Genomic DNA, 25,443 nt, shown 5'->3' on the forward strand with positions numbered 1-25,443 from the left:
TCTGTGTTCGTAACAATTGAAAAAGTCACTCTAAGTGCAGTTATTTCTCAAATAAATGGAAAATTACACATCTTGGCCTGTGTGATTGCACATCCCTTTCTTTTTCTATTTGAAAGGTTTATTTTAGTCCAGATGTCCAAATCCAAATGTAATAAACCCCATGGAAATGCAGGAAGTGATGCGACTCTGTGCCCTGGACCTGACCCGAGCTGTTTCTATGACCTGCACTACTCAAGTCGACCTCGCTCACAGTCAGAATGTCTGTTTTTCTGGTATTTTTGAGCTATAAATCCACCTGTAATTGACCAAAATGTAAGGTCGATCTGTTTAATGTCATACTGCGGAACATTCCAAGCAGATCAATGACATCTCCATAGAAACAAGCAGGTGATGGACCCTCCACCAGAAAAGTTACACAATGCACCTTTTGGAAGTTTGACAAAATCACCAAATATTACACATTTCCTCCCTTTTTGCCATACTTTTAGAAGATTTAACCTTTTGAAACTAAAACCCATTATACTTTGAAGGAGTTTCCGAGTCCTTATCTCTGCTGCCATTAGCTCCGCACTGCTTTTTGGCATATTGCACCACGGGGCTCTAAGCATGACTCATCACATTTCCAGAGCTGGTTCCTGCTGCTGTGCCTGCATTCTGAAACTCCTCTGGGTGCGTTTTGCGTTCACATCAGCTTTCAAAATGCTTTTTTGGAGTTCACTGTGTCATCATGTCATTACCAAGAGCTAGAACAGAATCACAGAGGCTCTTGCATGCTGTTACACAGCCCGATTATGTAAATGGAAAAGATGGAAAGAACAGCGCGGTTAAACGTCCTGTATCACACAAAACTGACTCTTGTGAGCTTAAAAGTGCATGCTGTCACTTTTCTGGTGGAGGGTCCATCAAATGCTTTTCTCCATGGGGCTGTTACAGCTTTACCCTGATTATGTTTATTAAGGTATTTTTAAGCTATGAAAAACCTGTAATGGAACAAATGTGAGGGAGATATGTTTAATGCCCTACTGTGGATATCTCCATGGAGACGAGGAAGTAGTGGACCCTCCACCTTAGAAGTTACATATTGCACTTTTAAGTCATGTTCTAATGCTGTTACCTCATCAAAAACACACCTGGAGTTGTGCTTTGTTTGATTCACACATGTTTGAGTAACTCTTTATTATAAGTCTGTGTACATCTCCAAAGCTCAAAATGCACTGTTCCACCTTGTGATGTCATGAAGTGGTAGTTTTCAAGTTAACATCTTCATTTTACCTTTAGTTCAATAGAGATGGGCAATTACAGGGCAGAAATGATACTAATGAATCTTCATGAGTGGGCTTTAAAACACAGCAGAGCACTTCCTGTATCACCACTTGACATCACAAGGTTGAACAGTGTTTTATGTGTGAGAGAAGAACTCAGCCTAAATCTGCAGGATTTGTGTGTTAAACATGTGTGAATGAAATAAACACATCCAGAAGAATTGACAAAAAGACTGAAATCTGAACTGACAAACTAATAGAAGAATCACATTTCAGAACATGTTTGTACAGATCTAAACTACAGGGTTAGCAGCTTTTATGCACAATAAGACAGGAGATTTTGTTGTTTGTTGGGGAAATTATAGTATTTCAAAATTACAGACATTGCGATTTGCCAATTGGGCCCATTTAAAGGTGCATTGTGTAACTTTTCTGGTGGAGGGTCCATCAAATGCATTTCTGCATGGAGATGTTACTGCTTGTTTGGAATGTTTCACAGTATGGCATTAAAACCCTTTTCATCTTCATGGAGGCAAAACCAGGTCAAGTTACAGGTCAGATCTGTGGAGAGGCGACCCCACTCACAGTCACAATGTCAGTTTTTTGAGGTATTTTTGAGCTCTAAAACCACCTGTAATTGAATAAATGTAAAGTAGAGCTGTTTAATGTCACACTGTGGAACATTCCAGACAAAGCAATAACATCTCAATGGAGAAAAGCATTTGATGGACCCTCCACCAGAAAAATTGGACAATGCACCTTTAAAAATTTAATTAATAACAGTTTCAGTTGAGATTAGGGATGGGCATTCGATGAAATTTTCTTAATCAATCGTCAGAAGAATTAACGATCGATTATAGATTAATCATTAACTTTTTATATTTAAATGATCATCATTATTATTACTATCTGCACTACTAATCTGCATAAATAAATTCAACTTTATGACATATAAACCATAAACACTTTAGAGCCACATCAATCCGTTTGACATTGTAATGTTAAACATATTATAATCTATAATATTCATTATATTATAATTCAACTCTCACAGAAACGAAACTTAAAACCACATTGCTAATTTGCATAAACTCAGCGAAGATAAAAATACAGCTCTTGTGTCGCTGATGCGGTCAATTTCTGTTGGATTAAAAGACGTGACTCAGGTGAATACAGGTTAGTGTGACCAGATTTGTGTTTGTCAAAACCAGGACAGCGTACGGGGGGAGGGAGGTGGGGACTCGTCATCGACATTGAGCGACTCTCACCTGGCAAAGCTTTTTTCCACTGGACACCGAAACATATGTACTTGCTTTGTACACTTTGCACATGGCCTCACACTTGTCCCGAACGGAAATGGAATTTCTTGTACAAGTCATCGTTGCACATCGTTCGCATTTGTGCTTCGGTACGTTGCAGACTGACCGACAGACCCTGTTTGGTCACACTATGCACAGCAACCTACATTTGGTTTGTCGATTAAAATGAACGTAATCTATGAAATTCTTAATGATCAATTATCGATTAATCGACTAATCATGCCCATCCCTAGTTGAGATGAATCTTGCAGGCCTACAAACTAACACAGAAAAGCAGAGCCTTCCTCCACACTCTTATATTCTGGGCCTCATTATTATGCAAATGGAAAAGATGAAAAGAACAACGTGATTAAGTCCTGCACAAATTAAACTGCTTTTTCCGAACCCAAAGGTGAAAATGGAGTTGACATTTGCCCCCGAGACAAAACCAGAAATTGATTTTTGAGACCGTTTCTAATCTCCCAGCCCCTAAGCTTCCACAAGAGGAGAAAAACGTCTAAATGGCAGTAATCCTCGCTGAAATCCTGGGGATATTTCATCAGAGCATGTCCCAAAGATATGGTTTATGGATGAAAACATTGAATTATGGGAGAATTATTGTTATTGGCTTGAGACAGACGCTGAAGCTGCACAAAGGGACTCCAATTTAAAATGGTTGGGCTGTAGAATGAAAACAAAACACAGATTCAGTCCATATTTGTGTTTGTTGTGAGCAAAGAATGAAAGTGACAGAAACTAAAATGGGAAATCCCTAATCTGACTAATGTGATTAAAGTGTCCATATTATGCTATTTTCTGATCTGTGTTCTAATGATGTTTCCTCATCACAAACAGAACTGGAGTTGTGTTTTGTTTCATTCACATGTTAAACACACAAACTCTGCATCTTTAGGTGTTTTTAGGAGTTCTTCTCTCAAATCGAAAGTATTCTGTTCCACCTTGTGATGTCATGTGGTAATACAAGAAGTGCTCCACTGTGTTTTTAAACTCCATACATCACTAGAATCATTTGGATGATTTCAGCCCTGGATTTGCCGATCTGTACTGAGCAAAAAGTCAAACGTAGCTGTCAACTTCAAAACTACAGCTTCATGACATCACAAGGTGCAACAGAGCTTTTGGAGCTTTGGCGATGTAGACAGACTAATAATAAAAGGTTACTCAAACATGTGTGAGTGAAACAAAACACAACTCCAGGCATATTTTTTGATGAGGGACCATTATAACGTGGTTTAAAGCTCATGAAAGTCCATTTTGGTGTAATGTAGGTATGTACCTTTTAATATTGCAATAGGTACAGGAAAAATATTGGTACAGAAAACCAGGTATCGTTTAAGTACTAGGAATGCACTGATACAATACTGGTATCGGGTATTGTTTCTGATATTGAAAATGTTCATGGATTGGATAGCGATTGTTTTCCCATTTTGGTCTATAAACTGGTTGAATAACTGGTATAATTTACTGGTCATTGTTGTCTCAAAGTATCAGTATTGGAACTGAAAAAGCTCTATTGGTATATTATTTTTATTTGCTTGTGTTGTGATTGTAATGTCTTTCTTATTCTGTAAAGAGATCATCCCATACAATAAACTTCCCTTCTCTTGCCTTGGTGTAACTGGTGCTTAAACAAATGGAAAGACCCTGATCTAACGCAGCCAAAACAAAAGCACACGTTGAGCTCATCATAACAGGCTCATCATAATAACAGCCCAACAGTTATCATGGTTAAGTCAGTCGTCAGTAGTCTCCAAAGGGCATTGTGGGAGCTTCTTGTGGGAGCGTCTTGTGGGAGCTTCTTGTGGGTGCTCTGTTTGTCTCACTGCAGTGTCTATCCCATCATTAAACATTGCTTATTTACTCTGTCTCTTCTGTCTCTGTTCCTCCCTCCTCCCTCCTCCCCTGTGTTTGGATCCGTGCAGCCAGCTGGCTCGCAATGAAAGGTGAGCAAACCACACTCAGGTATCAGAGCATTTGTCAGCACCGCTCAATTAACTGTTAATCTCCTGAAGAATGAGAGATGATAATGACAGTAAAGGAATATACAGTAACTAGTATTGGTTAACTTGCTTTGAGGCTGGACACAAAACTCTGTACCAAGTAGGCTTCAACCGCAAAAAAGGAAGTACTGGCTGAGTGTTTTCAGTCTGAAAGAATGCAGGCTAAATATTAGGATAGGATTTGTGTGTTAAACGTGTGAAAGAAGAACCAAAAGAGAAAGAAAAGTTTTAAGACAATAAATATGAGTCTTAAAAATATGAAAAACTAATTTATTCTAAACAGTTCTAAACAATTCTAAACAGGAATAGTCTTGATACTCAATACCAGTACTATGATAATAATAAAAACACAAGATCATTCTAAAGCACTGGTCTCCAACCTTTAACCTCCGTTGAGCTATTTTTACAATACGAAAATACCAGAGAGCTACTAGTTTTTGGAGTCACAAGAAATTGAGCATTTATAAGAGACACAGCGAGTCTTAGATGAGGTACATTTAGTTGCCTATAAAACATAAATTATTATCCATTTATTACACACAGAGTTAGGCATCAGAATGACATGTACAATGGTAAAAGGCATTTTATTCATCAAATTTTACTTATTCAGCACAATACATTTAGAAATCCCTCAGCGAGCTGCTTAGAAGAGGTTGGAGAGCTCCCGGTAGCTCCCAAGCTACAGGTTGGAGACCCCTGTTCTAAAGCTCTTAAGGAAAGGTTCATTTTTGTTCTGTGAATGTGACCTTTTTAATATGGATACCTGCTCAAATGAGAATCTAGGTTTGAAAGTAGTTTTAGTGTCAATTAGCATCTGATTTTTGATACTTTTGACAAAAAATTTTGAGATGAATTAATTATGATCTGTAAATTAATCTAATTAATCTCTTTTTTAATCTTACCTAAAAATTGCTGAGAAAAGCCTTCAACTTGACGTATTTTCATTTGAATTCATTATTACATTATTTTCATACGATCATTAACGTTTTTATGTAAGTATCATCATTATTACTATGACTAATCTGCATAAATAAACTCAACTTTACAACATATAAACTATCACCACTCTAGAGCCACATCAGCCCGTTTGACATTATAAGGTGTTTAATGCAGTTTTGTGCAAGTCTCACAGAAACAAAACTTAAAACCTCATGGCATAATTTGCATAAACTAAGCAGAGAAAGAGCGCTGATCCGGTTCAGCTTCTACTAAAGGACACGACTCAGTGGAATATAGATGTTCTCTCTGTAATTAATTAATCGCAATTAATGCGATAATTTGACACCCCTAGTTTTGACAACCCTCCTCCTCTCCTGATTTATTTTTTTTATGTAATGTTATGTTGAAAGTCAGTGAATCCTGTTTTTCTTCCTCAACATTTATTTCTCTAAATACTGTATGTCCATGTTGTGTTCACAGACCTGATGGCAGGAGATGGTCCGTGGCCTCCGTTCCTTCATCTGGATACTGCACCAACGCTCCCAGCTCTTCTGTTTCTGTAAGATCACGCTTCATAAAGCTGGCTTTTCACATCTCTCTGAGTCCAGACGATATATCCAAACAATATATATGTTCTGGGGCAAAGCACACAACAAACCTTTAATAATTTAAAACAAAACCCAGGAGTAGTTAAGATCTAAACCGGGTGATGACAGTGGGACTAGACTGAAACCAGACTAGGAGTTCTAAGACTAATTCTCAGGTCTAAGGTCTGGGTCTTATACTCTGCTAAAACAGGTCTAGTCACATGCCAACCTGAACTACTATAAAGCTAAAACAGGGGCCCTTGAACTTTTAAGTAGCACCTGAATAATGGCCTATATCCTTCACTCACGCTACATTTTGCTGGTGCCCTGGGATCGTATTGTACTTAAGAATTTGCATCTGTTCATGTGTGGTGACTTGTAAACACAGGCTTCTGACTGACTCATCCCACAAACTCTGCCTTACAAGGATATAAAGCTGTCCACGATGACGGATTTATGAGTTTAGTGAAAGTTACCCTAAAGTAGATCTGAAGGAAGCCGTCATCACTCTCAGAGACAAACAGCAGGGGGACACACTCAGAATATACTGCCTCAATCTGCTTTTGGTTGGGGGGCCGTCACCTCTTTGTTTCTATGGATGTGTCATTGTTCTGCCTGGAATGTTCCACAGTGTGACATTAAACAGCTCTACCTTGCATTTATTCAGTTACAGGTGGTTTTATAGCTCAAAATTGCCTCGATAAACAGACATTCTGACTGTGTGTGGTCGGCTCTCCACAGATCTGACCTGTAAGTTGGTCCGGTTTGATCTCCATGAAAATAGAAAGACTTAATGCCATACTGTGAAACATTCATGACAAAGCAACAACATCTTCACCAGAAAGTTACACAGTGCAGCTTTAAATGTGCAAAAGTCAAATGTAATTGTGCCTGCAATGGTTTACATTTAGAAATTAATTTCATTTTTTTGTATTATTCAGCTTGCCTTGTCTATTGCATGACAGGAGTAGGGCAAGAGGAGTAGAAGAAGAGAGGGGTAGGGCAAGAGGAGTAGGGCAGAGAGGAGTAGAAGAAGAGAGGGGTAGGGCAAGAGGAGTAGGGCAGAGAGGAGTAGAAGAAGAGAGGGGTAGGGCAAGAGGAGTAGGGCAGAGAGGAGTAGAAGAAGACAGGAGTAGGCAAGAGAGAAGTAGGGCAAGAGGAGTAGGGCCGAGAGGAGTAGGCAAGAGAGAAGTAGGGCAAGAGAAGTAGTGCAAGAGAGAAGTAGTGCAAGAGGAGTAGAGAAGAGAGGAGTAGAGAAGAGAGTAGTAGGGCAAGAAAGAAGGAGGACAAGAGGAGTAGGGAAGAGAGGAGAAGAGGAGTGGGGCAAGAGGAGTAGGGAAGACTAGTAGGGTAGAAGTAGTGCAAGAGAGGAGTAGGGTAAAAGAGGAATAAGGAGAGAGGAGTGGGATGGCAGAAGAGAAGGAGAGCGAGAGAGGGGAAGAGCAAGAGAAGATATTTCTTGTGTTCCCTTTGTATGACTCAGAGTAAGTCAGTCCTGTTTCCTCTGATGAGCCACACTTGGATCACCAGCTCTCGGCCAAACCACAGGAAATGAACCCCTCCAAACACTCTGAGCCGGAGACGTCCGAGGAGGCATTTATGTGAGGGCCGCGCAATGTAACTTAGAAAGAGCAGTGTTTCAATAATGTCTGACTCTATAGACTGAATATAAATGGACACAGCTAACGTGCCAGCCTCTGCGTTCCAAATAGGAAGTGAGTGTGGGCGTGAAGCAGTTCCTTTGAGGTCTGAGGTCAAATATGATCCCTGGTTGCAGATTGGCCTGCCGGCCTCGATTAGCTTCATTTGGCTGTGAGACTTCCTCAGTCCTGTTCACAATTAGGAATGTAACAGTAACCGACATATCACAAATTCATATCATCAAAAGTCTCAAATCTCAAGTTTCTGTGCTTAAATTTATTGTTATGGTGCAGCAACATCTAAAAGAAACAGAGGGAACTACATAGACCATGATCCTTTGCTCAATTTTAGTCCAGTTTACACAATTAACTGTTATCAAGCACTTTTAAATCTTAACTCTTAAATCTCAGAACCAAAGGCTTGTCAAGGCATTTTTAAATGGAAAAGTATATTCACAATTTTGTTAACCTCCACAAAATATTGCAAAAAATATCGTACCGTGAGATTCATATCATGAAAATATCATTCTGAGAAATTTGGATATCGTTACATTCCTATTCACATGTATGTATGGAAAATAAAACGATCAGAAAGGCAGATTTTATTAAGGGAGATTTTTTTCTGCATTAGATTTGGGGAGGGACGTGTTTTTATTTTTTTCAGTTTCACTCAGTTTGACGAGTGAATGAAGACAAGTGTATTTTTTGTTTTAAATTAACTGAACTTGTTGTGCCAAGAAGTGGATTAAAATATCAATACAAATAAGCAGTGTTGGGAAGGTTACTTTTAAAATGTATTCCCCTACAGATTACAGATTACATACCCCAGAATGTAGTTTGTAACGTAATCCAATAAATTACTTAAAGTGAGTAACGTAATCTGAATACTTTGGATTACTTGATTTGCAAAGACGAGAAAATCTTCACTTAAGATGTTTTGTCTTATAAAAGAGTTCGAGACTTAACCGCATTAAAAATATTATTGATAAAGACGAGGAGACACATCCACACAGTATTAAGTCCTGTTAAATCCTGTTTTAGTCCTGGTTTAGACCTGGTTTAGACCTAATTTAGATCTAGTTAAGATCTAGTTTAGACCTGGTTTTAGTCCTGTGTTAGTCCTGGTTTTAAACCTGTTTTAGATCTAGTTTAGACCTGGTTTTAGTCCTGATTTTAGTCCTGGTTTAGACCTGGTGGTTAAGATCTAGTTTAGACCTGGTTTAGTTTCTGGCAATGAGTGGAATTACAGAAAAAAAAGAAGAAAAAAAGGGGAATATAGCCCAGAATGTAAAAACAGGAAAACAGGAAAATACCTACCTGTGTAATCCATTTATTTCAACAAAGTAACTGTAATCCAATTACCACTCACTTAAACAGTAACTGTAATTGAATACAGTTACTCATAATTTGTACTCTGATTACGTAACTCTAGTACGTGTAATCTGTTACTCCCCAACACTGCAAATAAGCCATACAAAACAGTTATCTCTTTCTTCCCCCTTAGATCATGGACTAAGGTTAAAGTTAGAGAATATGATTTGTTCACATTAGCAGTGACGCACACTTCTTGTATTGATTTCAAAATCCCATAAATCCTCATTGAGTGACAAATTCTTCCTTTCTGTGACTGATTTGTCCCTAGGCCCTAATGCAAAGAAAAGGCAGGAAGTACATGCCTGAGTATGACTGGTGTGGGCTCTGAAACAATAGCTGTCTCATAACGTTAAATAACAGACTTTGTGTGCCTGATTTTGGGCTCACATGTACAAGTGATTATGTTGTATGGCCACAGTGAGACTTTTTAATGGATGTGAATAAGAAAAAAAATAATGCAGTGCTTAAAGTGCACTATTATATATTGTTGTTTCCTCATCAAAAACATACCTGAAGTTGTGTTTCTGAGTTCTTCCCTCAAACTGAAAACCACCTTGTGATGTCATGTGGCAATACAGGAAGTGCTCTACTGTGTTTTTAAATTCCATACACTTTTACTAGAATCATTTATATAATTTCAGCCCTGGAATTGCAAATCTGCTGAACAAAAAGTAAAAGGTACAGTATTTTCCGGGCTATTAGTCGCTCTGCATTATAAGACACACTGTCATTAAATGGTCTATTTTCAAACTTTTTTCACAAATAAACTGCACCGGACTTTAAATGAAACACAACAGTGATGGGTGAGTGGTTTTGTTTGTTCAGTTGTGGCGTGTAGGGAGGGTGCTGTCTGGGACCGCCGGATTGTCGGAGTGTTCACAGTGACTCAGTTGTTCAGTTGTGTCTAGAAGTGGCACATTGCACTCGCTTTTTCGGTTCGTTCCTCCGTTTCGTTCTTCGTCGGCGTGGAGTGATGAGTGTGTCTGTGGGTGTGTTTGGCTGTGTGGTCTCTGTCTGCTGTGTGTTTGTGTGTTCTGCGGGTGGTGCGGCTTTGCAGTTTACTGAAGTCGTGCTGGGACACCTGAGTGGATTCGTGTATAGGGCGCTCTGGATTGTGGCGCACGGTTGTTTTTTGATGGAGTTGGAGGCTTAAGAGCATGCCTGATAGCCCGAAAAATACGGCAGCCGTTAACTTAAAAATTATGACTTCATGACATCACAAATTGGAACAGCATTTTGAGATTCGGAGATGTAGAAAGACTAATAATAAAAGATTACTCAAACATGATTACGCATGTGTGAATGAAACAAAACACAATTCCAGGTCTGTATTTATTGAGGTAAGATCCTAACATGGTTTAAAGCTCAGGTCTCCATCCTTGTGCTGGATTTCGGCCTTTTGAAGAAAAAAAAAAAAGTAAGAGAAATCATGATTTGTGACATTTGCATAACTGGGCTTCGATTTGCTTTTAATTAACCACAATCTGCTGACCACGCTGTTGCCTTGTGTCCTTATTATGAGATAAGTCTGTTCTTTATAACCGTTGATTGGATTTATAGATTTATAGAATTATAGAGCTGCATTCAGGCCTAATCTTCATGGACGTTATTGAAGATTGACACAATGTTTATTACACAGACTCCTCGCTCCTATTACCTTGGCCGTGCAAGTCAGTTTTTTATTTGGAAAAAGAGAATGGTTTATAAGCCAGTTTTCATGTTTTTAAGACAGTAAAAATTATGTACAACACCTTTTTAAAGAGTTTTCCCATAATAAGCATTAATGAATTCTGCTTTTATCTCCCCTGGTTTCGATTTGCTTTTAGTCACTCATGTTTCTCCATTTACTCTGGTACTCTTGGATAAGGTTGGCTGGAGCCTTGCCCAGCTGCTTTGGGTGTGAGTTCTTTTGCAATCTTTTCTCGTAAGGTCCTGACACCCTACTCCCAGGGACTATTTAAAGGGCCCATATTTTCTGATTTATAGTGTTTTCTCATCACAACAGACCTGGATTTGGGTTTTGTTTCATTCACACATGTTTAACACACAAACCCTGCACATTTAGGCTTTGTTCTTCTCTCAGACTATGTTCCACACTGTGATGTCTTGTGGTAATACAAGAAGTGCTCCACTGTGTTTTTAAATTCCATACACATTCCCTAGAATCATTTGGAATCTGAATTAGTCCTGGACTTGCCCGTTTCTGCTGGGTTAGATGTAAAAAGTAGCTGTTAAAACTACTGCTTCATGACGTGGAACAGAGTATTTTGAGCTTTAGAGATGTAGACCGCCTAAAAATTCAGGATTACTCAAATATATGTGAATGAAACAAAACACAAGAGTATATTTTTGATGAGGTAACAACATTCTAACATGACTTAGAGAAAAGCTGGTGTATTATTGGACATTTTAAAGCTCCAAATTGCTTTCTGGAGGACATCTGGAACAGGTGCTAAAAGATCTCAAACCAGCTCATAAACCTTTGTGTGTTCCATGACGTGTTCATGTAATTTGACTGTAAATTCTATGCAGTAAATACCAAGCGCTTTTACCAAAGCCCTTAAATATTCTTGTGTTCCATTTCCTTTGCATTCAAAGACATTCCCCTTTCGAGTAAAGCCTTGGGTCCACTGATTCTTATCTTGGCATAATCTTAAGTTGTGGCTCAAAATGGTGAACTGTAGGTCTCACGTTGAGGCAAGGACAAACTCAGAATCGATGGTCACAGAATGTTCCATCCTTTTTACTGTATCATGCATGTATCATCTACTGGATGACTGGACTGCCATGTTTCTGACCAGCTGGAGACAGAAAAGCTCTATATCAAAGTAACAGCAGAAGGGCCGTGTCGTCCCATTTCTCTTTCATTTACCTTTAACAAACCATAGACTACCGTATTTTTCAGACTATAAATCACACTTTTTTCATGGTTTGAGTGGTCCTGCAACTTATACTCCGGTGCGACTTATATATAATTTTCAGACTGACAGCCGTGAGAGGGCGATCTAGGCTTGTGCATCAGTTTTCTGTGCATGTCTCCTGCAGAAAAAGCCACTGTCCTTCTGAAAGTAGTGAAATATGCAGCAGAAAACTGTGATCGAGCAGCAGAAAGAAAGTTTGTGAGAAAAACTTGTGAGGGACTGCTGGAAAGCGGGGATGGAGAACACAGCTTCACGGCAACCAGGCAGGTGCACCATGCAACTTTCCTCAAAATCATTGGATGACAAAGTATGGACTTCTGAAGTTGCACAGAGTTGCTCAGAAGTGACACAGAGGATGAAGAATTCAATGGATTCAATGGATTTAGTGATTTGGAGTGAGATGGAGAGTTTGCGAAACTTATGTTCTGTTGTTTATGCTATAGTTATCTGAATAATTGTTAATATGTTACATTAACAGACCGGACGCCTATTCAGCCTGTTGTTCTTTACTCTACTGTTATTACTGGAACTTGCCTTTCAAGATAAAATGTCGGTTCCTGGTCCCTGATTTTTTAAAATAATTTTCCCCCAAAAAGTGCGACTTATGTTTTTTTATTCTTCATTACGCATTTTTTGGCTGGTGCGACTTGTACTCCGGAGCGACTTATAGTCCGGAAAAAATGTTATATATAAATGGACATACTCCACTGTACCTAGCTCCAGTTCACTTTCTATTGAAATCACTCTTCTCTCTGTACCTGCTGCTGTCAGGCTCCTCATTTTGGTCTTAAAATGTTCGTATTAACCCGCTCTACATGATCCTGTTTTTTTTATTTAATTTTGCTAATTTGTTCATCAATCAAGATATGAACATTAATAACGGACAAATCAGGGTCTCTCCCCCTATTGTTGATAACAGGTTTGATTGACAGCGTTGCTAAGCGCCCGCTCCCTGCTAAACCAGTGGTGCGGACGGGACGGGGCATTACCTTCAACAGCCCTACAGCTTTTGGTTGCTATGATCTTCAAGGTCGGAATTCCCCCTATAATTGCTAGTCTCGGTGAGCTTCATTTGGCTGGACTACAGTGACTTAACCACCACACTGATCCTAGAGTCTGATATTTGCTCAGGCAAGCATACGTGGTAGTCAAACGTGATCGTGTGAATCGTGGCGCACACTTCCTCACGTCTTGTATTGTGACATCCATAATAAATCTTTAAACGTCTCCAGACTTGAGTTGTTTTTGTCCCATTTGAGCGAGGGAAAGTCCAGAAGCACTCATCAGGCTAATCATTAAAACAACACAGAGCCGCTAATTCTGTTTTTTTTTCCTGAATGACATCACCAAGTCTGGACCGCTCTGAACTTTCCCCGGCACAGGCTCAGAGCATGCAAGGTTACGTAGCACCGCAGGGTAGCTAGCTGCCGTTGACGGTTTCCATGGCGATTATCTGGAAGGTGAAGCTGAGCCTGTGTCGTGGAGATGACTTTGAGATGGTGAGGTCAGCTCTGTTACACAATGGAGCTTTGAGGCGTGTGTCACTGGGGTCTTTGTTGACGTTCGAGCCTCAGTCCAGTCTCCAGTTTCCTCCTTGGGCGCTTCTGTGTTCTATATTTCCCATCACTCACTTCTGTTTGGGTGAAGGATCTTTTGTTATGAGACCCACTTTTACTCTCGGGCATTTAACACCGCGTGAGTTGGGTGGTCCTCTTTTGTCTTTTATTGCTTAGTTTTATTGATTTAATTTATTTATCCTTATGGGTCTGTTTTTTAAGGTTTTATTTATTTGTTTTTAAGTTTTTATTGTATTTAATTGTATTTTTTTTTTTTTTTTCTATGTACAGCACTTTGGAAATGTTTATGAAATGTGCTATAGAACTAAACTGGATATATTTTATTTATTAAGTGCTCTCTTACTCCAAACATTTAGTGTCCAACATGGCCTTCAGTAGTACAGTGGTTGACAATTAAAAGTTGGGGTGATTCCTAACACGTCCAGGAAACTCCTCTATACAGTTTATTATAAAAGCAGCTATTTGTGGGGGGAAAATCAGAGACAGAATGATATTTAAAAGTCATTTTATTCTATGAGAACCATAAGGGAACTTAGACTGAGACAAACTTTATTGATCCACAAGGGACATTTTTTGAACACAGGAGCTCACACATCACAATATAATATAATAACAAAGCAATATAGCAAAAATATAAATGGTAATAATAAATTCTAAATAAGCAGCAAAAAGAGCAAGAGACAGGAGTCAAATAAAACATAATTATATAAATGTAAATTTACAAGTCAAAATAAAATAGAAAAATAAGTCATAAAATATAAAATCTCAGCTTTGTACAAGTCACAGGGTTATCTGTTACATGAGGGTGAGTTGTGCAGTTGTAGGGAGTATTATCTGTTACATGAGGGTGAGTTGTGCAGTTGTAGGGAGTATTATCTGTTACATAAGGGTGAGTTGTGCAGTTGTAGGGAGTATTATCTGTTACATGAGGGTGAGTTGTTGTACAGTTGTGGGGAGTATTATCTGTTACATATGGTGTGTTGTTGTACAGTTGTAGGGAGTATTATCTGTTACATGAGGGTGAGTTGTTGTACCGTTGTAGGGAGTATTATCTGTTACATGAGGGTGAGTTGTTGTACAGTTGTAGGGAGTATTATTTGTTACATAAGGATGAGTCGTTGTACAGTTGTAGGGAGTATTATATGTTACATAAGGGTGAGTCGTTGTACAGTTGTAGGGAGTATTATCTGTTACATGAGGGTGAGTCGTACAGTTGTAGGGAGTATTATCTGTGACATGAGGGTGAGTTGTACAGTTGTAGGGAGTATTATCTGTTACATAAGGGTGAGTTGTTGTACAGTTGTAGGGAGTATTATCTGTTACATAAGGGTGAGTTGTTGTACAGTTGTAGGGAGTGTTATCTGCTACATAAGGGTGAGTTGTTGTACAGTTGTAGGGAGTATTATCTGTTACATAAGGGTGAGTTGTTGTACAGTTGTAGGGAGTATTATCTGTTACATAAGGGTGAGTTGTTGTACAGTTGTAGGGAGTATTATCTGTTACATAAGGGTGAGTTGTTGTACAGTTGTAGGGAGTGTTATCTGCTACATAAGGGTGAGTTGTTGTACAGTTGTAGGGAGTATTATCTGTTACATAAGGGTGAGTTGTTGTACAGTTGTAGGGAGTATTATCTGTTACATAAGGATGAGTCGTTGTACAGTTGTAGGGAGTATTATATGTTACATAAGGGTGAGTCGTTGTACAGTTGTAGGGAGTATTATCTGTTACATAAGGGTGAGTTGTTGTACAGTTGTAGGGAGTATTATCTGTTACATAAGGGTGAGTTGTTGTACAGTGTAGGGAGTATTATCTGTTACATAAGGGTGAGTTGTTGTACAGTTGTAGGGAGTATTATCTGTTACATAAGGGTGAGTTGTTGTACAGTTGTAGGGAGTATTATCTGTTACATAAGGGTGAGTTGTTGTACAGTTGTAGGGAGTATTATCTGTTACATAAGGGTGAGTTGTTGTACAGTTGTAGGGAGTATTATCTGTTACATAAGGGTGAGTTGTTGTACAGTTGTAGGGAGTATTATCTGTTACATAAGGGTGAGTTGTTGTACAGTTGTAGGGAGTATTATCTGTTACATAAGGGTGAGTTGTTGTACAGTTGTAGGGAGTATTGTATGAATGTAGTCCAGTGTGTCTCAGTGTTTGATTGGAGCTTTTATGTAATCAGACATATTGTTGGATGAGTTGGTTGTGCAATAAACAACTGTTTGTAACTAGGGCATTTTGAAACATGTTTTTCACTCGTGGTTCAAATTCAAACACAGACTCTTAAGAATACATTTTTGATCAAGTGTAACTCAAAATGAAATCCAATTGTTTTGTTCCTTGTGATATTTAGTGCAAACTAGGTAAATGTTCAGGTTTGTGGTCTAAAATGTATAAAAATGTGTGTGTCCTCCAGTGACCATTGCAGTTTCAGACTGCCCTGATTACAGCCGGGTGTTTCAGATTACAAATGTTTAGTGTAGAGGTGGAGTTTGAAGTGTGGATACCTGTTAGACCTTATACCACCAGACCCCGCCCCTCCTGTCCTGTCTCTCTCCCCTTTAGTCCTCCAGGTCGTGTCCACTTTAGCAGCTCTGTCTGAAACGTGGTTGTGGCAGAGTTTAGGTGTTTACTCCCAGTTTAATGAAATAGCTCAAACCAAACACATTTTTCCCAGAAACCTCCCATCACCTGTGTTGTGTGTTGTGTGTTGTGTGTTGTGTGTTGTGTGTTGTGTGTAAACATACGTAGGAAACATTTCAGTGAGGTGAAAGTGGCACATTAGCACCTGCTCTACGTGAGAGACTCTATGTCAGTCCTCTAGCAGCTGAGCAGAGCAGAGTTTTGTAATTTGGGGTCCTATTTATGAAGAGAAGTATTTAGAGCTGGTTAGGAATAAAACAGCCCTACAATTTTTTATTTTTTTTTATTTTATATATGTATATATATGTTATATATTTTTTATAAGATTGTAAAATATCATTGTTATCTTGGAAGACGCTCTGAAAAGTTTGACAGTCAAATCAAGGATGAGAGTGGCACAGTGAGTTAAGTGTTCACCCACCCACCAGTAGATTCCTTGTTTGAATCCCACTGAAGCGTTTACCCGTATTGTGTTTCTAAGCAAGACCACATCACCGACATTGTCCACTCTCTGACTGCAAGGGCATCTGGCATAAACATTTAAAGGTCCTGTATTACACAAAATGAAATCATGACTTCATGTGATGTCATGAAGCAGTAGTTTTCATGTTAACAGTTTCCTTTCAGTAGAGACTAGAAGTCATTTAAATAACTCTAGTGAAAGTGTGTGGAGTTTAAAAATACAGTGGAGAACTTCCTGTATTACCACATGACATGACATGGAGGAACAGAGTGTTTTCTGTTTGAGAGAAGTCTAAATATGCAGGTTTGTGTGTTAAACATGTAAGAATGAAACAAAAAAACAACTCCAGGTCTGTTTGTGATGAGGAAACTACATTATAACATAGATGAGAAAGTAGAGTGAGATAGGCTCTTTAACATTAGATCTGTCAAGCATTTTTTACTGTTTATGTCTCGGAACTAACTCCCCTCTCCCTCTTGTCTCTTGTGTGTTTCTGTTTAGTCATCGTCATCCCAGGAGCTTTTACACCAGCTGCCCTTCCAGCCCACACAGGACGACCTGCACTTCCTGTTTAAACACTTCCGCAGCACCGAGAGCGTGGCGGACGAGGACCCGTCCCACCCCTGTGTGCCCGCGCAGAGGGTCCGCTCCAGGAGTCTCAGGTACACCACTGACGAGACAAGAGAGAGCCAGAGAGAGATACTTTAATGATCCAGAGGGAAGTTCAAGTTTAGCTGCAGGTACATACTGTGCTTCTCAGTGACCTTTGTGTCTGAGTGCAGTTTAACAGGAGGACTGGTCAGACTTGGTCAGCAGATTTGTGTCAGGGTAGTTTGAGGAGAGGAACAGCCCTCTGTGTCCTGCAGCATCACAGCAGGATCCAAGGGGAACCAGATGAACCCTCTCACTCTCGCTCCACTTTTTTGTTTCAGTTGGTGATGAAATGCTCCATTCTTTCAAAGTAATTCCTCTGGAAGGTCTTCTGCCACATTTACTGTAGTATCTCGGAGGTCCTTCTTAGCTCGCCTCTTTGACACTTTCCATGGAAACAGGAAATACAAATGGCTTATTTCACACAATCAGACAGTCTGTAACAGTAAGACAGACTGTTGAGGTTAAAACCTACAGGGGACTGAAAAGCACTTAAAGGGGGGGTATTGTGCCAAATCAACTTCCTGGAGCTTTCTGACATACTATAACACTGTTCCTCATCAAAAAGGTTGCCATGGTTTTAGACGTCATCCATGCATGTTTGAGTCATTTCACAATCTCTCCTGGGTCCTGTTCAAACTCTTCTTACAGTTAGCTGTATGATCTGGTCCAATGCTCAGCCCACAAGCCTACGTCACTCATGCTCCCTCATGACAGTTTCCAGTAAATATACTACACTACAACTTCACAAACCTGATGGAATGTGCAGTTGTTTTAATAGAGAAATGCATGTACTGATTGTGTTGTGAAAGACCTCTGAGTGTGAACAGTTTTTTTAGGACTTAAACACTGATTCAATTGTATTTTCTCCCTCCAATATTAAACCAAATTTTCTTTACTGCGTCCATTAGACCCTGCGGTGAGTTGCAGTCATTTACTTCAATTAACTCTTAATTAAATGATCTTAATCAGTATGAGGTTGATCATCATTAGACAAACAACAGGAAGAGCTTGACACTGCACACTGTGGAGAGCAGAAAAAAATGTTAAAGGGGAAGTAGCTGATTCTGCTGTCTTAAAAATGTGGAAAAAACAGCACTATTTTATTATAAACAGTCCAAAGTTTGCTAACTTTCCTAATGGATTCTTAGCATCCTAATTATTCCTCCTGAGTCTATGAGCATTTTTTACAATTTTCAGCAGCCAGAGCTTAAAACTTTGTATTTGTATGTATTTTTAAAAGGACAATACATATTAAAAGACAAGATAATGCAAAAGAGAAAAAAGGATACTTGCCGAAGCTAATTTCCATCCTAGTCCCCTGCTCATCCAAGGCCACCTGAGGTAATACTAACAACAACTTGCATGCTAACGCCGCACTTCCTACTTTGCGCTCAGTATGATTCTTTATAGTTAGACATGGACAGCAGCACACAGCAGTCTCATTTGAACCCCAAAAACTACTTTTAAAATATATCTGTATGGGGACAAAAATAAATTATTCTTTAATACATGAAAAAAGTGATTATAATGGTTTCACAGCTCACACATTTTCTGTTCCTTCACTAACAGAAGTAATCGTGAGGACTAAGACTCTTTAAGCTTGTTTAGAACATCTGAAAGGTTGCGTTCACCTTAAATTCTGCCTATAGAGATACATTAATTCTTATTGCTGTGGTGTGACTAACCAAATGCTCCATCTGCTTTATCTGCACTGAGCCCAGCCAAGAAAAATTCCTTCTGTCCCCTGTGAACGCTCAGTACTGTTCTCTTTACTTTAAGTCTATAATATTACAGTCATGAGTATAGTGTTGTCACGATACTACAGTTTCACTAGAATTCTGCTCTTTCTTTAAACAACATAATGTGATTTCCAGCACTAAAGGTCCCATATTACACAAAATTGACTCTTGTAAGTAAGTAAGTCTTTATTTATATAGCTCTTTTCACAGACATTTTCTGTCCCCAAAGACGCTTTACAGAGCATTATTCAGCATTATTCATTCACTCTGTACCCTGGTGATGGTAAACTACTATTGTAGCCACAGCTGCCCTGGGGCACACTGACAGAAGTGTGGCTGCCATGCCACTCGGCGCCATCGGTCCCTCCGACCACCACCATCACTCACACACACACCACTTTCATACTAGGCAATATGGGTGAAGTGTTTTGCCTAAGGACACACAATGATTAAATTGATTGTATTTAACTGACCTTGACTATCAACTGTTCATGGAGACCTGTAGCATGTTTTGGGGTGATGGGGGAAACCGGAGTGCCCTCTCTTACTCTTACCTCCTCAAAAACAGACCTGGAGTTGTTTTGTTTCAATCACACATGTTCGAGTAATCCTTTATTATTAGTCTGTCTACAACCCCAAAGCTCCACATGCTCTGTTCCACCTTGTGATGTCATAATGCAGTTTTCAAGTTAACATCTACCTTTTTACCTTTTGTTTGGAACTTATATCTACCTGATCTTATACTTGTTTTGATACAGCTCAATTTTTTTCTTTTTTCGTACTGATACCTGCTCAAATGAGTATCTAGTTTTAATATGAGTTTTAGTATTGATTAGTATCTGATTTTCTGTTCTTTTTTGAGGGGTATGCACCATGTTAATTATTTTGTGGTTGCATGGAGCAGTCTCTCAGAGTTAAGTAACCCTTGGATTAGAATCCATGTCCTCATTGCAGGATAGGGCCATTGTCATTCCAGTCCCAGGCCTGTAAATGAGTTAGTGCAGAGTTTGTGGTTTAGTTTATGACCAGGGTGTTGGCATCTCAGTCATGTGGTTGGTTTTATTTCAGTTTTTCTGCCACAAAGTGAAACACTAGAATAGCATGTTTTATTCATTTGTGGTCACAGTGTAATTAAAAGTGTTTTGAACGTCAAACAACTCTATTAAGTATTGCATTATTTTGGGGTGGTGTCAAAATATGGTGAAATTGTGGGTCACTGAAAGAAGAGACCACAAAGCTTAACATATAAGGCTGTTTTACTTGAAATATTGCAATTGCTGTTAGGCGTGTCACGAAAACAAGTGTCTTGAAAATAACTTTCAAAATAACTTTCAAAATAACTTGATTTATTTTGAAATTGATTTATGCCACTAATAATAATAATAACAATAAAAAAATAAAATAATAATAATAATAATAATAATAATAATAATAATAATTATATTATATTATTATTATTATTATTATTATTATTATTATATATAGCTTTTTCATGGTAACTCAAAGACACTTCAAAATAATGTTACAGAAATCAAGGACAGGACAAACTAAACAAGTAGTGAGGCTAAAACAAGACTGGACCTGTTTTATATATTCTAATTGTAAAGTTGTGTTGGAAAAAAACAAAACAAAACTTGAGTCACATTTAAATAAAGAACAAAAATTGTTATTGCTTGTTTTGTATCTTCACTGAGTTACAGAAGTTATTACAAAGAAAGTAAGTGCCCATGATAAATGTTGACGTCAGACGTATTGTTTCAACTTTTATTTGCTGAATGATAAGTATTAAAGGTGCACTTTTATGGATATGTCATTGTCTATCTAGAATGTTCCATAGTATGACATTAAACAGCTTTACTTTACATCTATTCAATTACAGGTGGTTTTATAGCTCAAAAATACCTAGAAACACAGGCATTCTGACTGTGAGCGGGGTCGCCTCTCCACAGATCCGACCTGTAACTTGTTCTGGTTTGGTCTCCATGATGATAAACTGGTCTAATACCAAACTGTGAAATACTGTAGACCATGGAGAAAAGCATTTGACAGAGCCTCCACCAGAAAAGTTACACAATGCACCTTTTATATTAAAAATGTGCCCATTAAAGTCTACTTTATTATAGTTATGTGGTGCAGTAGAATTTTGAATTGAATGCAGTTACTGTTTCTTACTTGTAGTAGTTTTTTGTTCACACACTCAAAATAAAGTGGAAACATGTCTCTGTCACTGCTCCACGCTTGTCTACTTTTCATCTGCTCGTAAATCAGATGCGCCTCTTGAGATGAGGAACTTTAGCCAACTTAAATATGCACTAGTTTTCATGTGGATGGTCTGGTACTTTCTTGTCTTCATAAAAATGTTGTTGCTTTGATTGTAATGATTGACACTAACTTGTCAATCTCGCTTTTATTCAACTGTGTTATTGCTAAACGAACTGCTGAACCTGTCACAACACCAAATGTTGAAGTTAAATATATAGTTTTAAGTAAATATAAGTAGAAATATTTTCACAAATTGATGCCGCTGACACAATAACCCTAAATCCCCAAATTCTATTCTATTCTAAATGTACAAAATTGTTAAAATCCAATAAATAAATTGAAGAATGCAACACTAATGAGCCATAGAAGTTCTCAAATCTTACCGAGCTGTCAAAACATTTTCTGAATAACTTTAGAATGATCTTGAGCTGCATCAGAACTAGTAATAGACCACACTGGATGACTGATTACACGAATATAAGACCACGTGGTAATATAAAAGGAAGTTCTACAATTTAATGTTGAAAATCACATTCTATTGTCTGTGTTTTAAATGATCATTGTGGTATCAGAATCGGTATCAAGTCTATTCTGTGGTAGTTCACCAACACATACGCAACTGGAATGAAATATACAGAAAACATTAGCATGATTTGATTTGATGAAAATTTGTGACATTTTCCTCATTTCTGTAAGAAATGAAAACGAGAAGAATCAAGTTTGAAATTTTAGTATCATGACACCACTTGCAACACAAAACCGCAAAGATCACTACAAGTCTCCATATTGAACGTAATTAAATCCAATAAGTCAACAGACATTACAAATACATAAATCATTTCCCATACACATATTGTCCTTTACAGCAGACAACTGGAAGGTATCAGTTACTCTTAAATGTCGTCTTGCACGACCTACAAATTCTTCCCCAGGGCTGGAGCTTTCCCCTGAGACCTAAATAGTATATAGCAGCATACGCGTGTGTTTTAAATAGTGCAGGCCTCACATGTTTGGATTGTTCTGTGTTTGTGTGACATGTAAAAAAAAAAACACTGGAGAGGGACTATTTTCAACAGACGATGACAGAGGAGTGATTTGTAACGCAGACGAGGTGTAATCAAACCCCCATGCTCCAACAGATGCGGTCATGGATACGGGATACAGGAACCAGATCTGTGATGGCTCTTTTTCAAATGTTTAGGATCAACACAGAGGCATTTAGGAGCTGTGAAAGAGCTTTGAAAGAGCTGTGAAGATGCATTTAAGTCATGTCAATGGGTGACTACAAGTCTTTGGTAGTTGTAAGTGATAGTACGTGGCTTTTCTGGGAGAGCTGGTGTTTTGTGAATGTCAAAACATAAGTTACACAGTTAATGCTACAAAAAGCCAAGCGGTTATATGACTGTTGAAAAGTTTACTATAGAGTCTAGAGCGTAACATGAAGTCTAAAAGTCAAGAGGTTAGTCACCATGGAGAGGTTAATGCTTTTCCTGGAATGTTCCACAGTATTGCAGTAAAATGATTCACCCCCATGTCCTTTATTTTGAGTACAGAGTAGCCGAGGGGACCACAAGGCATTCACAGGCCAGCCCAGAGACATAGTTCCTCCAGTGTGTCCTGGGTCTTCACCGGGGTCTAGGAGGCATCCAGGACACATCCAGAAGACTCAGCTGCTCCTCTTGACATGGAGGAGCAGCGGCTTTACTCTGAGCTCCTCCTGTGTGTCTGAGCTCCTCACCCTATCTCTAAGAAAGTATTTTAACTGTTTATGTTCACGATCTTGTCCTTTTGGCCTTTGCCTAAAGCTCATAACCGTAGGTGAGGGTAGGGACAAGCATTTACACTCCGCTCACAATGCTCAGCTGTTCTTCACATAATGGTCTGATACAGTGAACGCTTCACTGCAGATGCTGCACCACTCCGCCTGTCAATCTCACTCTCTATATTTCCATCACGCATGAACAAAATCTGACATACTTGAACTCTTCCACTGAAGCAGGGACTCTTCACCCACCTGGAGTTCCAGTGGAGAACCAGGGCCTTGGATTTGGAGGAGCTGATTTTCATTCCAGACACTTCACACTGTGCTGCAAACGGCCCCAGTGCTAACCTAATCTAAATCACAAAAGAGGAATTCAAAAAACGTCCATTGTTTTTGCACGCAAGATAATTCTCATTGTAGTGCTATTTTAACACCAATAATTCATTTTAATTTCAGTTAGCATTAGCTTCAAGACACGAATACCTCCTTTTATAAGCACAGAAGGTTCCTCCTGTGAAGTGCTGCAGCTCGCTGCCTGATATTTAAATATTGATTTATTTCAGCGTGACTCAGCTAAATCCTCATAGAGAATGAATGGACCGGGAGGAGCAGATCTGCAGTGGGACTAGCCAGGCAGAAAACCTCCATAACTGATTCCTGTTCTCATCCAAACACACTTCATTGCTTTGTTGACAGTGTTCACTTGTGCGTGAATAAATCTAACTCTCATGTTTCTGTGTTTCAGCCCTGGCCGGACGTGTGGCTCCTTTGACAATGAAATCGTCATGATGAACCATGTGTACAGAGAACGCTTTCCCAAGGTACTGACCTCCGACCTCTGACCTCTGACCTCCGACCCCAGCTCACTTTTCTCAGTTCATTTTACTATGGAGTCATACCCCATAAAACTGAATTATTTTTCACTCACAGACCTTTCCAGTTACAAATTTGGAATTTTTTTTTTATGTTAATGACATTTTTTGTGTTTTTGTTTCACATAAAAATGCTACAATACCAATCAAAAGTTTGTTTTAGATTCTAGAGGCATTTGGCCAGTGAGCCCTGACATGGCACACGTTGAAGTGAAAACCATTTCAAGGACTTTCATCCTTCCAGCTCAAGAGTTTACAGCGCTGTCGACAAAACACAGCAGTGTTTCCCATGAACACAGGAGACTATGGTGGCCCCTATAGTCTAAAATAAAATGGACTAATAAATATTGGCAAAACAAAATTAGACTTTGTTGCTCACTGTTTTTTGATAAACTTATAAATGAAACTGCACTGGTCAAAAATGATTGCTTAAAAATTAAATATAGACAGTATGGTGGCACAAACTTATTTACTCACTTAGTTTTAACATAGTGTGTGGGAAGCAATGCCAAGAGCTCACGCCACACACCAGGCTGCTCCTGTTTTTCTCCTGTGTTTGTGTTGGACTGACCTGGTGTTTGTGTGCAGGCCACAGCTCAGATGGAGGGCCGGCTCCTGGACATCATAGAGGAGTGCTCCCCTGGTTCTGCCCTGCCTCTGGCTGACGGGGTCCTGGGCTTCATCCAGCACCAGCTGCTGGAGCTGGCCAGAGACTGTCTGGACAAATCCCAGAACGGCCTGGTCACCTCCAGGTACTTCCTGGAGCTGCAGGAGAAGCTGGACAAGCTGCTGCATGAGGTCAGACCAGGTTTACTGAACATTATTAACAGTGCTTCCTGTGTTTAATGTACTGTTGTCACGATATTGACACAAAATTGAGTTCATTACTAAAGACTCTACACTCACTACCCATTTTTAAACCACAATAATAATAAAAATACTTTATTTAGACTTTAGACTTTAAATAGAAGATCATTTTCGACATCAAATTGTAGTACTTTCTTTTCTATTCCCATGTGTGTTATATGTGTGTAATGGTCAGTGGGGCAGTAGGTTCATGTTGGTCCATGTGTGTGTACTAGTCTATGTGCTCTGACACTTGTTCTGATACAACTCAACATCATTCTAAAGACATTCAGGAAAACTTCTGTCCTGTGAATGGGACTTTTTTCATATCAGTATCTGCTCAAATGAGTATCTGGTTTCACTTCTAGATACTAGTATTAAGTATCTTAATATATTTCACAGCTTCTGGCTCTTGGGCCTAATGAATAAATAAAATGACACAATTTGTTTCCTGTGGATAGTAAATAAGTAATCTAGACATTCAGACTAGGGAACTATTTATCTTGTTATGAAAACAACACTGAGAAGGTTCAGGACCCTCCACCAAAGTACATTCACTGTTGCCTTTTAACAAAATAAGGGAGCGT

General features: G+C 38.9%; 1 protein-coding gene across 1 annotated transcript in view; it reads left to right on the forward strand.

Moving 5' to 3' along the window:
- mast3a (microtubule associated serine/threonine kinase 3a) overlaps positions 1–25,443 on the forward strand; it is a 95,723-nt gene that overhangs the window by 41,386 nt on the left and 28,894 nt on the right. Inside the window, 5 exon segments of the mRNA XM_055151566.1 lie at positions 4,504–4,524; positions 6,001–6,079; positions 17,223–17,383; positions 23,884–23,959; positions 24,599–24,808. Of these exon segments, the coding sequence (XP_055007541.1) occupies positions 4,504–4,524; positions 6,001–6,079; positions 17,223–17,383; positions 23,884–23,959; positions 24,599–24,808 (547 nt within the window).

This window comes from Boleophthalmus pectinirostris, unplaced genomic scaffold, assembly GCF_026225935.1.
Source record: "Boleophthalmus pectinirostris isolate CB_2022bp ecotype Guang Dong unplaced genomic scaffold, ASM2622593v1 HiC_scaffold_16, whole genome shotgun sequence".
Taxonomy (NCBI): domain Eukaryota; kingdom Metazoa; phylum Chordata; class Actinopteri; order Gobiiformes; family Gobiidae; genus Boleophthalmus; species Boleophthalmus pectinirostris.